The sequence below is a fragment of the Grus americana genome, chromosome 7, assembly GCF_028858705.1.
Source record: "Grus americana isolate bGruAme1 chromosome 7, bGruAme1.mat, whole genome shotgun sequence".
Lineage (NCBI taxonomy): Eukaryota > Metazoa > Chordata > Aves > Gruiformes > Gruidae > Grus > Grus americana.
Window position 1 is genome coordinate 27870496 of NC_072858.1, and position 14818 is coordinate 27885313.

At 38.7% G+C, this 14818-nt stretch overlaps 1 protein-coding gene across 11 annotated transcripts in view; it reads left to right on the forward strand.

Moving 5' to 3' along the window:
* Nucleotides 1-14818, forward strand: part of ZMIZ1 (zinc finger MIZ-type containing 1) — a 361162-nt gene that overhangs the window by 206063 nt on the left and 140281 nt on the right. For all 11 annotated transcript variants that reach the window (XM_054831980.1, XM_054831987.1, XM_054831983.1 and 8 more), the window contains one exon: nucleotides 9180-9293. In XM_054831980.1, coding sequence (XP_054687955.1) covers nucleotides 9180-9293 — 114 coding nt within the window. The remainder of the gene's footprint in view (nucleotides 1-9179; nucleotides 9294-14818) is intronic.

Consider the following 14818-nt stretch of genomic DNA (forward strand, 5'->3'; position numbering starts at 1 on the left):
TGCTCAGTTTTGGTCCCCACTACACAAAACAACAGGCTGGAGGGGTTCCAGAGAAGGGCCGCAAAGATGATCCAAGGACTGGGAAGCCTGTCATATGAGGAAAGGCTGAGAGAACTGGGTTTGTTCAGCCTTGAGAAAAGAAGGATTAGGGGAGACCTCATCACCGTGTTCCAGTATTAAGATGGGTAGCTACAAAAATGGAGGCTCCCTTTTTACAAGGAGTCGCATAGAAACGATGAGGTGTGATGTGTACAAGTTACACCTGGGGAGACTCCAGTTGGACACTAGAAGAAAATTGTTCACAATGAGAACACTCAGCCATTGGAATAATCTCCCCAGGGAAGTGGTGGATTCCCCAACATTGGACACTTTTAAGATTCGGCTGGACAGGGCGCTGGGCCATCTTGTCTAGATGGTGCTTTTGTCTAGACTGAGCTTTTGCCAAGAAAGGTTGGACCAGATGATCCGTGAGGTCCCTTCTGACCTGGTATTCTATGATTCTATATTCTAAGTATACTGCAGTTATGTAGATATGAAAGGTACAGAGCAGGAAGACAGAGGTGTAATTCTGATCAGCAGAGCTAGGGCATGATTCTTGTTTTAGCTCTTCTAGCTTCTGTGTGTAGTGCTTGAGGATCAGGATGTTGAATCCATCTCTAACACTTCTGTAAAACTCATGGACAAGTCAACGTTGCAATATCTTTCCGCCAGCATGCAGACATAGATGTGCAATCTTCCTCACAGAGCTCACGGTATCGGAGATCCAGGCAGCGGAACAAGGTTAGTCAGTTACCAGACATTCACCTTTTCTGAAACCAATACTGATTGATATACACACTTTATACTAAAAGTGTATGAGAGAAGCACCTATGGAAATCTGCATTAGTACAGATTTTGTTCCCTTACAGCTCACAACTGGACACCTTGCTTTTTTTGCAGTTCAGTGATGGTTGTGATTTTTATTTGTTCTTTTTCTCATTTGCTCAGCATGTGATCTTCTGTCTTTAGTGTAGACTCCCCTGTTCATCTTACCCAGTATTGTCATGTAGTGGAAACATCTGATAGAGAGATGCTGGTCTTTGCTCAGTATTTACTGTTTTCCCTTGAAAAAGAAGCTGCAGTGGACAAATGGGGCAAAGGTGACTCCCTTTCATTCTGGTTTTTATAAGTAGGCATGGCTAACGTGGTTTTAATCTCTCTCTCAGTGTATCTAGTGCTTCTCAAAATGTGATCTTAATAAAATATTTATAAAGTCTCCGATGGAATGAGCCATGTAAGTGCAAGATAAGTCTATTAATTAGGGATCTCTCAATCTCACAAACACTAAATTGGGAGGGGGGATTATCTGAATACAAAATGCACAGCTTGAGCTTTTTAATTTTTTGATAAATAAAACAATATTTGATATTGAAGGGGACTGTAGAGAATTGAACTATATATAACCATAGCCACATAAACAAAAATCACACTACCAAAAGGCAGAAAATAGCTCAATACTCCCCTCTATCCTCTTGAAAAAGAAAAATACCATTTGTTTTGAATCTTAATTGCAGATGAGTTTTTAATATGCTCAGTATAGCTGCTTGTGGACAAGACCTTTGTATAATCACACTTGACTGTAAAAAAAAAAAAAACAAAACAAAACACCTATTTCAGGCTATGGCATTTTCCGCTTTTAAAGTGTATTGGTTAACGTCCTGCATTTCTGTAACACCCTCTGAGCTCTGTTACAGCCAGTGGAGGACATGCCAGCAAGAGAGAGAATTCTTGGTGGACGGGCATCTGAAGTAGAGGCCTGTGCATAGGAGGGGAAGAGGGGCTCAAGGGTGGGCTCACTCACGGAGCCTGCTTAGATTTTAAAGTAATAAAGGACCTATTAATGTATTACAGCGAATGTGCCTTGCTGTTTTGCAGGTCCTCTATTGCTTGCTTATGGTGTTGAGTGAGCTATCAAATTTAGGTCTAGTGGGAACATACTTGCGCGCTGAGTAATACACAGAGACCAGCCTTGTCTCCTCTTGGTTACGCTGTGTCAAGGGTGTCTGAGCAGGAATCCTGTTTACATTCTTTAGATAGGTGATTAGTTTTCGTTTGGGAGCTGAATGCCCTTTGCCCAACATGCAGGACCACAGTAATTCTGCTCCTGGGTTGCTTCAGTTGAAGAGCACGTAATCTTTTTCTGTTCTCTCTGTCCCTTCCCAAGTCCCTTCCTTTCTCACTCCCCTCTTCATCCTCTTTCAGTACAACAGTGCATTTTCATTACATGTGATTGCAGGCATGTCTGGATGAATATTAAGACAGACAAAAAAAAAGTCTGAATTGCCTGGTAGAATCTGCCAAAGCACCTGCATACAAATCCTGTCTCTCAAGGGTCGGAGCGGGTATGCACCAGGGTTAGGAAAGTCATACAGGCATGGAAATGGGTGGTCAGCTCCTTCCTGAACCAGTATTAATCGGTTTAGTTCCGAAGGAACTACGGTTTCTGCATTAATAGTTTTGAGTATCCTTATTTTTATACATAAAGTTTGATAACTGCTGTATGTTTTGTTTTGCTTTTAAATTCCTAGAATTTACAACCATATGAGAATTTTAACTTCTATTGTTGTGGAGAAAGGCTTGAAAACCTGCGCGCCAGCAGCTGAAAATAGCAAGCAGATCATGTGAACTTCAGAGTTGTATACATGCATTTCAAATGTCACGAGCTCTACACAAAATTTATGGCATGCTGACTATCTGGATCATCATTTGGAAAAGCTAGGTTTGGTACTGGGTTTTATATTACTTGAAATTCTGGACCCGTTGCAAGTTTTTGCAACATAGATGAACCTGTTGTCTAAACTAGGAATAACTTGGATGAAGTCTGAGGATTAACCATAGAGTAAACATGTACAATATCAGAACACTAAATATCATTTCCTTTTGGCACCTCTCTTTGTATGCATTGTGTTTTACAGAGAATAACAAGGAATATTAATAACAAAAAATGTTTCTCTTGATTTGAAATAATCAAAAATACTGTTATTTTAAAAGGGAGGTGTGTTGTGAGGCAGGAGGAGTATTTATACTGGGATTTTAACTTTGTCTTCCTCTTATATTGATGGTATAGCTCCACCTTCGGGAGAAGTTTCGTGATGCGTTTAATCCAAAGCATGGGCTGCAGAGAGCAGAGTCCTGGTACTTTCCCAGCCCTACCTTTTGTTTGCTGCCACCTTCTTTGAGTCAGGTCTAATGATTGTGTGGTCACATAGGGAATCTCGCTGTAAGTGACAACTGAAAAATCAGTATTTGGGAGGTTAGTTCATGGTCAGAACAGTAAGCATGGTCTGATGTACTGAAAGTGGTGGAATTAATGCAGTTTGGGGAAGAAGCTCTCAGGGGCAGCCTGCTATGAGACTAAGCATGTCAAGAAAATGTATCCTTAGTTTTGGGTCAACTTCAGTCTAGTATTGGCATGAAAAGATGACATGATGTAACTTGTGACCGTTGCCATGAGCTCCTGAGTGGCCTGCAGCTGGAGTGGCACACACTGCTGCTATCTCCCCTGTGAGTGCCAAGGTTGAGGGAGCTGTACTGCATGCCATTTTGGAGAGCCAATGCAGCTGAAATTATTAGTATAGGATGAGGCTAGTTCACCATGCAACCATGCATCCTCTCGTGCTGCGCAGGAGAGGAGACAGGAGCCTTTGAGGGCTGGCAACCCTCGGTGCTTGCGTTAGCTGGCAGTGCTTGTGGAACAGCAGCCATAGCTTTCCGTCCTGCAGGACAGCAGCTGCCTCTGGGATTTAATTTCCCCAGTTGATGTACAAGAAGTTTTGCCAAGCATGCAGCCTTGCCACGTGGCATGTAAGAAGGGGTTAATTTCAGACTGAAGAAAAGCCTACCTGGCGTCTAGCTGTGTTTTCTTTTTCTGTGCAGTCAAAAGCTCTGTGTGTTGCTAGTGTGTTCTGTTGCTAATGTAAAATTCCCAGACTCGTTGATTAGTGAAGCTAGACAGTAAGACAGGGTCCAAGTGGCTAACCATGTGAGAAATTCAGTGACTGTAGGCTACTGTTAATTAACCTAGAATCTAGCAACATGGCATAGTGTCTGTGTGATAAGTTATATTATCTTCAGCAGCTCAATTAAATCAAGGAGTGAGACACAGAGCAGACGTAACTCGGCAAAATAAACAGACAACTTGAGTCAGCCTTCATAATTTGGTGCGACATCACGTAAATAAATGCAATAACTTGTTTAGCATAGTTAAGCAGTTTGCTGCTCAAAAACTTATTTGCATGACATCTCATGTTGAATAGGTTAAGTTGTGGCAAATTAGGTCTGTGCTTTCTGTCTGATGTATTCCACAGAAAAGAGAGAAAAAAAATCCTTCACCAGAGATATGTCATTTGTAATTGAAATTCTACGTTTGTTTTCTGTAGCAACAAAGTGGAACATATGGATTCCATGTTTAAATGATTCACTTTCCATACCATTGCTGTCATGTTAGTGTTTCTTGATGCGTATGTGAGATAACGTTAACCCTCTGTAATTGCTCTTAATTTTGACTGTTATTCTTCCATTACTTCCTAGGCTGTTCTGTCTAAGATACATGAATGTACATCTGGATTGCAGTCCTCTATATTTAGAGGAGATAAGGCTGTTGTCCCTGCCATATTTCAATGTGGATAATTGGTTTCTGTCTCTAAAATCATATTGAGTCTTTGGTTGGAGGAAGTGGTTTGCACCCACTTTGGTGTGGGTGTGTAGACTGAAAGTACTCAGTTGTGCTTTAGTACCCTTTTAAAAAAGTAAGATCTCTATTACATATGCCTATTTCACTCACAGGGGCCTGAATTCATTTGTGGGATGAAGCTTATACTTTTCAGCCCATTGCAGAGTTTTATTGCGTATCAATATTTTTGATCCCTGTCTAATTGGAAGGGAGTACAATTTCAAGAAGTGGCTGTATTTTGAAATGTTTGCACCAAAAATTGCCACATAGTAGCTGTTGTGTGCAACTCCCTATGTGAATGTTGCCCCCCGCCCCATCGTGGGTGACTACACAGCAGCAAACCATGGAACAGGCATACAGACAGCTGCTCTGAAAGATAACGAACTTGAGTCCAAGTGTACTTGCATCCTCTGCCCATGCATCCACTCTAATTTACAAAGATGGTTTCTTCTTTATGTAAATAAAACGTTCAAGCCAGAGGTGGTCACGAGCAGCAGGTAGATGTTCCTGTCTTCCCTGAAATCCAGCTGAAATGTCAGCTGATTGCTCAGAAAGGGACTTTGCTGCTACAATTCACTCTTGTTGGACATAGTAAAGTGGAGAGCAAACTCCTTTGCTGTTTTCTCCATCCCCCCACACCAGACTGTTATTTGAAGTGCTACAAAGAACATAAGATTCCTTCCAAGACCAAAAATAAATGACTCTGAGAGACTGTTTCTTCAAAGCACCACCTGGTGATCTCTGCAATAATGATACACTCACATGCATCAAGTATTTCTGTGATCTCTGTTCCATTCTGACCAAGGAAATATTAGGGTTTTGGAGTTATAAATGATTACACTGAAAATTTTCTTACGTTTTGCAATAATAAAATTGTCATGTTTCACTATTAGTCTTCTAAATAGCAGATGATACTGACAGCAATCTTGTAAGTAACCAATTCGTTCAGCTCATTGGCTTTGTTCATCTTTGCTTTGGATTTTATTCATACAAATCCTCTCCGCTTAGACGCATGGTGATGTTAGGCGGCCCTTCACTAGTAGCTTTGAAGATACACCAAGGTGTGTTGTAGCCAGATCTGGTTTATTGTCCCTTTTTTCTAAACCATCTACTAATGAGGTCTTTTTTTTTTTTTTAACTTGTTTACATGAAGCACAGTTTCAGACTAGACTTTTCAGGCACATGCCTTGCTTCTGTCAAAATGCTGCCAATAATTTCAGTTGAGGAGGATGGAGCCATGCATGGGAAATGCTTCACAACAAAGTTGATGGATGGATCTGGCATAAGCTTTGTTTTGTACTTCTGTTCTTGGATCGAGAGCTAAGAAAATCTCTTTAATTTCTTGTTCAATGAATATAGTAGATTTAATATTCTTCTCAAGCAGGCTTTTTGTTGTGAGGATGTGAATGACATTGGGGCTTTTTGCCCTGGGTGCAATGTTTAAGCCGTCAAAAAATAAAAAAATTGCAGTAGGCATTTGGAATGTTCTTTTACATAACTGAGGGAAGGAACTTCACCTGCCTTCATGCTTTGGTTGGTGCTGGATCTTCTGTTTTCCATAAAAGTAATCTGTAATCCAAAAAAGAAAAATCGGAGGAGAACGTTAATTTTAAAATATTAACGAGGTCAGAAAGCTGTGAGAAATATGTCCCAGACAGAATTGCATGTGACATTGCAAGAAGTGTCCCCTCAGGACCAGCTTTTCTTTCATCCCAGAAACTACTCAAATCCACTCCGCAGAGATGGAAATCACTGGTATTTTGGCAACTTTTTCTTACGGTTTGTTTGGAACTTTTTAGCCTGTAACAGAACTACTAGAATTGCTTATCTTGCTCAACAAGTTTCTAAACTAGTTTCAGTTGCATAGTTGCATTTAAGAAGTCAGGATTTCAGTATCCCCTCTCTATTTAAGAAGTGGGTTATGATAGTGTGCCTCAGTGCTCAGTCCTGATGCAGTGAAATAACTTGATGGAGAGTTACAGAGCAAACAATTAAGTCATTGAGGTCACCCCTGCTTTGACACAGGCAAGTAGAAGGAGCCTTTTTTTCTACAGGAAAGTGCAAATTTACCATATTTAGGAAAGGGATACTGCTTTTTAGTGGTGTCATGGTAAGTAGAAAATGGCATTATGTGGTGCTAAACTGAAAATTAAGCATATGGCTCAGGTCCTGCTCTGCTTTTTATATTTTAGCCCGAGCCTATAAAAATTGTTCTGGTTCAAGTATAATGTCTGTTTCTTAATGGGGAAATTTCATAAATAGTATCTAGCTCTCATTTATGGCCCTTCATCAGCAGATCTCAATTCATTTCACAAGGAGGGAAGGATTATTAGACTGTTTCAAGTACAGAATTGAGTAGCTTCCCATGAATTTTTCCTTACGTTGTTTCTGTGTGGAAGGAGTTTTGGGTTTGGGTATTTTCCCTACTGAGAGGTCTGTAACCTGTGTCCTACCAGTGCAGTACATGTTCAGTATGGTGCAATTTGTTCGCCAGCTTACACGCCTTTCTTGCCTTCTGGAAATCATGTATTTGATAGTAGCAGAGCTTACATGTGCTATTGTAGAGGGGTTTGAACCATCTTCTGTTTCCCTGCAGATGAAGGTGGTGTGCAGAAGGAACAGTATACACTGAGAGATTTGGTGTCAGGCAATCGCTCCTCTGGAGGAATAAATGAAGCCTTCAAAAAGGCATCCTTCTCTCTTTTACTTATAAGATTCATAACCCAAACTGCTGGCTCTGTTCATGGGATATTTTTTTACAAGAAACCTTAAAATATGCCTTCTTACATTTATTTACTTGGATTCTTCTCTTTAATTTGTGTACACAATAGTTTCACTCCTCCAGTAACTAGACAATCAGCTGGCAAAGAAATGTTATTCTGAAATGCAACTTAGGTAAAGCTATCAAACTGGATGGTAGTGTAAGCTATAGTCTGTGTTTGTAGAGCAGAGGAAGAAAACTGCATTGCACAATGCCTGTCTGCTTTTTCAAATTCTATTGTTTTAAAAATCCGTGCCCCACGTCAGTCATCTCTTGTTAAAACAAGGCCTCTGACCAAGAGCCTTCACTGAATAAGAATTAGTAACATGATCCAAAAGCTCATAGTCTGGGAACTCCTCCAAACCTGGCATAGGAGGAATTATTTTCCTTCATTTGTTGTCAGAGTTATATATGCAGCTTCTCAGGCACGAGGGGATGAGGGGGAAAAAATACAGGTTGTGAACATTATTGTTAATCCAAATACTTAGAAATGAGCAGTCATGTTTTCCCAAACTATGCAACTGATTCAAAAATGATGTATTTCTAAAATGATGGCTTTGGGTTTTGTGCCTTCCTGATAAAATGCTCATCTCATTTTCATGTTTTTCTCAGCAATCCCAAGAATTATAAAACTACTATTTAAAAAGATACCAACAATTCTTAAATACACACTTTTCTTGTTTCTGGAGTTTTCATTGAAACATCTAGCATTACCAGAACTGGAGAATTTAGTAACAATGTTATTCATGTAAATTGAATTCCTTCTTTCCTGTCCCCTCCCTCTGTTCCTGCTAAAATGTTGGAATACTTTGGCAGTGTAGCACAGTGACGGATGACAGTGTGAATAATAGTATCAGGCAAGTTTACTAAATGCCTTTGAAAACAGGACTACAGGTTATTCAGTACGAAGGCAGAGATGAATGTAACAGTTAAAAAAATGCGTTGTCCATGCAAATTTCAAAACAAAACCAGTTTTTTGTCTCAAAATTGTGCCAGCCTCTTCAGGAGGGGCAGGATTCCACTCTGAAATTTCTACATGCTTTCTGTGCATGTGAAAACATTTTCAGTTGTGGCAGTGTCCCACCACACTTCAGTCAAGAAATAATCCTCCATTTCTCATCATCCTGAAGTTGATAACCCAAATTGCACATGATGATACGTCATGATGAATAGAAACCAAAACTCCTAGACAGGATCAGTATAAGAAGTGTGCTTTGCTCTGTCACTGGTGTTTTCTGAGACTGTCGTGTTTGCTTCCTGGCTGGCAGGCAAAGATTAAAATCTTGATTGTTGGAAGGCATGGCTGTGTCGGCATGTCCCAACAATGGGGCATAAGCCTGAGCAAAGACTTTGAACATAAGACTGAAATTTCCCTCATTGGGCTTGGACAGTTTTGATTACTGAGTAGAATCCACTACAGTTTATAGGTGGGAGAGGTGATGTTATGGAGGAGGGAATTCAGAGGAGCTCTGGTATTTCAGCTACAGCTCACCTCTTCCTAATGAGTTTTTATCAGAAAATTAGAAAATCTGCATAAGTATTAATAAGAATGAAGTAGGATTTTTCTGTATTCACTGTACAATTTAAGGTCTTGCTTCCAAATTATATGTTATTCCTAGTTTCCAAACTGCATTAATGTGATGTCAAAAAGACTATGTCAGCCCTTGTGTATGTTATTTACCATGTTGCTTTGTCTTCCCTTTCCAGCACTTACAGAACCCTGCAAACTTCCATAATGCAGCAACAGAGCTCCTGGACTGGTGCGGAGACCCCAGAGCCTTCCAGAGACCATTTGAGCAGAGCCTGATGGGTTGTTTGACGGTATGTCCATTCCCTCTGTTGCGGTGGTTCCTGTCCTCTGTTTTATACCTTATGCAGTCTGTCGTGACCGAGGGAACTTGATTTTCAGAATCTGCATTTTGTGGGGGTTTTTGTCGTTTTGTCTTAAACACGTGAAGCTAGATCCTAACAACTGTTTGACTGTGTTACTTAACAGGAAGCAAAATGCAGTAACAAGAAGTTAAACTGTACAAGGGAAAAACACTTAGAGTTAGATTACTTGCAAATGCACAGGCTAGGTTACTTAATATGCACATACAATATTTATTTTCATGGTTTGAGATTGCTAAGCAAGCTGTGTTCTTATGGAGTTAACAGACTTGTCAGGTATTTATTTTCCTTAGCTCATTTTTGGTGGGACTGGAGGACTACTTGTCTTCTATCCTAAGGGCGTTGTACTCTCAGGTAAACAGTGCTTGTGACATGCCTGTTCAGATTACTTTGTTATGTATATTGACTGCAGGTCTAATCGTGATATACTAATTCCAACGGTTTCATTGACTTCAGTGCCTTTTTTTTTTCCATTCACTTTTTATTAAGACCACTGTAGTTCTAAAGCAACTTCATTATAATTAATTCAAAATCTGTTTTAATGTGTGCACAACAGCATTTTTTGTTTTGAAAGTTTTATTTCCCATGCACCCAGCAGCAGGATACAGTCCAAAATTGTTACATGGAGTCAAGACTTTAGAAATAGTCTCTTCATTAATCACTTTAAAAATTCTATCGTTATATTTGGGGGGGGGGGAGGGGAAGGAAGAGAAGTGCATGGATTATTTTCATGCATTGTGTAGCTGATGTATATAAAACAGACACTAAGACTGAGATTTAGTTGCCAGAAATCCAAATGTTAAGGAATGGCTCCATCTTAATGTGCTCAAGTGTATAGCATCACTCAGATTTCTATGTCAAAAAGTCAGAATAAATCCAATGATGTAAGGAGGTACATATCATTCTTCCAATTGGAAAAAAAAAATATAAATAAATGTTAGTAGAGTCCAAAAGTAAGATATTTAACGATTCTGTTTGAACTAAAAGTTATATATAACCTCAATCATGAGAAAATGAAAATAGGATCTGATATGACCATAAATATATTTTATTTTACTTTTTTAAAACTTTGTTAGCATTTTCAGGTTAGTGTTTGGGAAAGGAGACATTCAGCTCAAATATACTTAGGCAGCCTGTGCACAGTATTTCTCTGCAGACCTCTGCTAGAACAGTGTAAATTCAACCTGCAACTTTCTTGCTGTTTAAATCTTTTCTTTCTACATAAGCAAATCTGCAGCTCTGCTCCAGTGCAGGGTCAAAATAAGGTCTGAATGCTAGTGGTGATTCACTGTCTTCACAGAGAGTAGAGGAAGTGAGAAGGAAATGTTCCATGAAAAACAGTGAGGTAAAACACACAATACCTGGTTATCAGCGTTTCTTGAAATGAAAATACTATCTTTTTTCTGACAAGAAAGAAAGAAAAGTCCTTATTATCTAAGTACTCTTAAGATTTGAACAGCATGTATTGCTTTGTTTCATACTCTTCCCTGAAATCCGAACAGGGTGGTATGAAATGCCCCTTCCCCATGCTTGTTATGGGAGAGCACTATCTGCAGTGTCAGACTGACTGGCAGCACCATCTTTATCACATGTTGTCATCTCATTATGTTCCTAACAAGGCAAAACCACAGGAACTTAACCAGTTGGCTTGTTTTGTGTTACATAAATAGACAGAATTTGCAGAATGCATATAAACTGCAATGAATGTGTTTCTTGTACCTAATTTTAAAATCCCTCTAAGGAAGGTATTCTTTAATTTTCCACTGTGTACATCCCTGTTCCTGCTTCTCATTAAACAGGCTTAACTACATAGTTGTACCTCAAGAGGTTGACTTCTTGTATCTTCCTAATATGTAGCAGTGCAATGGGCAAGGTCTCTTTTTTTTCTCCTTTCTCCTTACAAAAAAATCTTTCTCTCAGATTGCTCATATATAACTTCTTTCTAAATAATATTTTCTTCTTCAAAATTTAGTAAAGGTGGATGTTGAGGCTTGTTGTCCTCTTACAGGAAAATGTGTTTATTTAACAAACATGATAGAACTTTAGTCTGTTTCCAGGGAAATTATTCAGAAAGTTGCAAATAAGTGAAAGGCAGTTGAAAGACTGGAATATAATGAGTAAAATTAACATTAGCTTGCTTAGCTGCATGTTCCGTTCTATCAGGAGCCATTTTTTCTTAATGCTGACAAAGTTTATCAATGTTCTTCTCTGTGAGGATTATGCTAAAAGAAAAATGAAAAATCAGTATGAAAGTCTGTTCAACCACTAAACCAGGATTATTTTTTTATTTTGCCAGTCTTTAAAATGACCTTCAAAAACATATTCCCTTAAAACTTCCGTATTTTTGGATATGCTTTTTAAAGCAAGTAGTCTCAACCATCATTACAGCATTTGAACTGTGTGGATTCCTAAAGGCAAGTGCATATAATCCAGAAATTCTACAAATACTAAAAATGCTTGCTTTTCCTCTGTAGTGTACAGAAGGATTTTTTTCTTCTATGATATTCTCTTCTGTTAACTCTCTAACCAGGGAAAAAGTGGTATACTAAACTGTTCGGAACCATCAAGGGGTATGAAATCATATCCTACTAGAGGATAACACGATATATACTAATCCAAATTGAAATATATTAATATGTCATGACTGCAGAAGGGCAAGCTCTCTCAGGAATGAGCAAACCATCCATTCATACCCTGCAAAGTTCAAATGCATCAGATGTAATGACAGAGTATCAAAACAGATCTGTTGTATTATCAATAGCTGATTTAATGGTACCTCTGGTGTAACAGATTCTTTGCGTCATTTAAGTCTTATATATTTTCTGTTCAAAAATTAACCGATTAGATTTAATCCTATTAATAGAAAAGAAAAAATATGCTCAAAATGTTGAAATTGTGCTTTACTTTGAGAAGTCGTTCTTAGAAAGTAGCTCTGTTTATCCTACACACCATCTTCATGTCAGTACTATCGGTAATACCTGGTTCACTTTATAACACCAGTATATTTTTATTCCTCTTGCTAGCTGAATGCACAATAATGGTCTTAGAAATATTCTGCTTGGGCATCAGCAGAAAAGCTTACGGCCTCCCTTCTGGAATCACTGGTTTTGATAATAATGTATAAAATAGGCTGTTACCAAAGGTTTTCTGTGCTTAAATTGTAATACCAGCACTTACAGAAATCCTGATGATTTGAAAATTTCATGAGTTAGCTAGACAGCACGTGTTGAACGTCAACACGTTTCTAGTGTTTGTTTTTCCTCAGTGATTTTTTTTTTCTCTTTTAGAATAGTAGATGTGCACAGTATACGTACTGGCTATTAGCAGTAGATAATAATTTTTATGTATCAGCAGTATGTGATATTACTGGAGTTACATTTGCTACTATGGGCTCCAGTTACATTGTATGCAGGATAATACAAAATGTTTTCTTCTCTCAGGAACAAACTCAGGATTTGGTACAACGGCTAAAATTTTACCAGAGGGGTGTCTAATAAGGCATGTAAATAGGCTTTATTTAGCTAGTTAAATACTTAGCGTTTGTTATATAGGATCCTTTAAATGGTTGCTCTTTTGGAGGTGAAATAACTTGTGTTTGTGATAAAGAACTTAGGCTAATGCTGTCAAGGCTTGTGAATAAAATTGGAATAATTCTGTGTAGTGCAAACAGTCAAAGAGAAAAGCTTTAGGGTACACAGGTAAACCTATGGCTTGTGCTATAAAAAGAAAATATTTTTTTCATGAACTAAGCCCCAAAAGCTGTGCCCCTTCTGGCAAAAATGTGTGTGACTGAAAGTGCATCACTGTTATGTTCAAACAGTTCTGGCAGACACTAATTCTAGAGCTTACCTTTTTGTGCTCACCCATTATAGAAAATAGCCAAAGCGAGTGGCTAATACAAATGTATAAAGAAAACACATTTCAACAGATAAAAAAAAGTCAAGGAGGGAGGGATAAGCTTTGAATTTGTTTTCCTTCTTGCAAGCTACAGGCTACAGAAAGGTTCCCTTAAACAGTTTTGATGGAACTCATGCAAACAAATTATATCTCTGAGACAATAAACTCTCTTCTAACTTGCCAAGGAAAACCAGGTGTTATTTTTCAACAGTAGTTATTTTCAAATCACATAGAACTGTCTGTAGGCCAGAAACTGAATTATAATTGAAATCATTGATTCTATAAATTATTGAAATTGCAATGGGTACAGTGTTCCTTGGTAACATTACTTCTTGCATAGTGTTATGGGGAGCTGATTAAAATAACCTCTGCTTTCCACAAACCAGATGTAGCTATGGTTTTATTATGATTGAAACAGTTTCTGATTCTAGTGTTCATAGTTTATAAAGCACTTTGGGATGAGATTATATTATGGTAAGACTAATATTGTTGATACATTTAAGAATATAATACTCTAAAAACATACTGTGTATGGCATTACCATACTGTCTTCTGAAAGAAACAGCTTTGAGTACTACACAGCAGTTAAGAAAAATAACCCTAGTTTGGTTAGACAAGGTTGTGTCTCTCTTTTCTGCCTTTTTTTCAGATCTACTCTAGTCTCATCCCATAGGGCTGCTCTTGACAAGCAGTTTAACATGTAAATGATCTTACTGAGCGCATTGGCTATCTTTTGTGTTGGCACTGCAGCAAAAATGGAAACAAGGGGACAGCTGAGAGCAAAATGGACAGATTTACAGACTTGTCTTCAGCAAAGGATGATAAAGGCACTGCTTTGTTCTCTTACTGTGCTTCGGTATTACAAGGCACTAAGTTCATTGTTCTTCAGGGCTTTTCAGTGTGTCTGAAAAAGAAAGAAAAGCGTGAGAAGCGCAGCTGTGTGCGGTTACTCTGTAACTGTACCTAGAGGCTTAGTCTAAGAAATTAAAATCCAGCACCACAACGGTTTTGGACAGTAGGAGGAATTTAGGTAAGCAGGGTGCGCTTACCTGAGCTGGCTCTTGGGCAAAGCACTGAATATAACAGCTTCTCTAATGAAAACCGGGATCTCTGGCTGCCGTGGTTAGGACCTGGGTCTCTCTTTCCATCCAAAAGATCGCACTTCCTACCCTAGTTTGTCCACAAAAAGCTATGCTGAAATAATCATTAAAAATACCGCCCCCCCCCCCCATCTTAATGTTCTAGATTTCCTTTTCAAACGTTGGGTCTACCTCAGTCATCAGATGTGGGAAACTCACCCATGTTTGTGTAAGAAATGTTTCTCTTTAAAGAGTAACAACACCCAAAGCTGTAGTCTTAGTTGTACTCTATCTGAAGATTATGGATTTCATTTAAATCTTTTGTGCTGCTTGTAGCTCCTACTAGATCTCTGTACTGCTGAAGAGAGTTGCTGAACTAACAAGCATCTGTGTTAAACTGATGGAAATATCTGCTATAGGTTCATGTTTTAGTGATACTGATACATGGTGCAGTCATCTTTTGAATTGCATTTCTCTTTG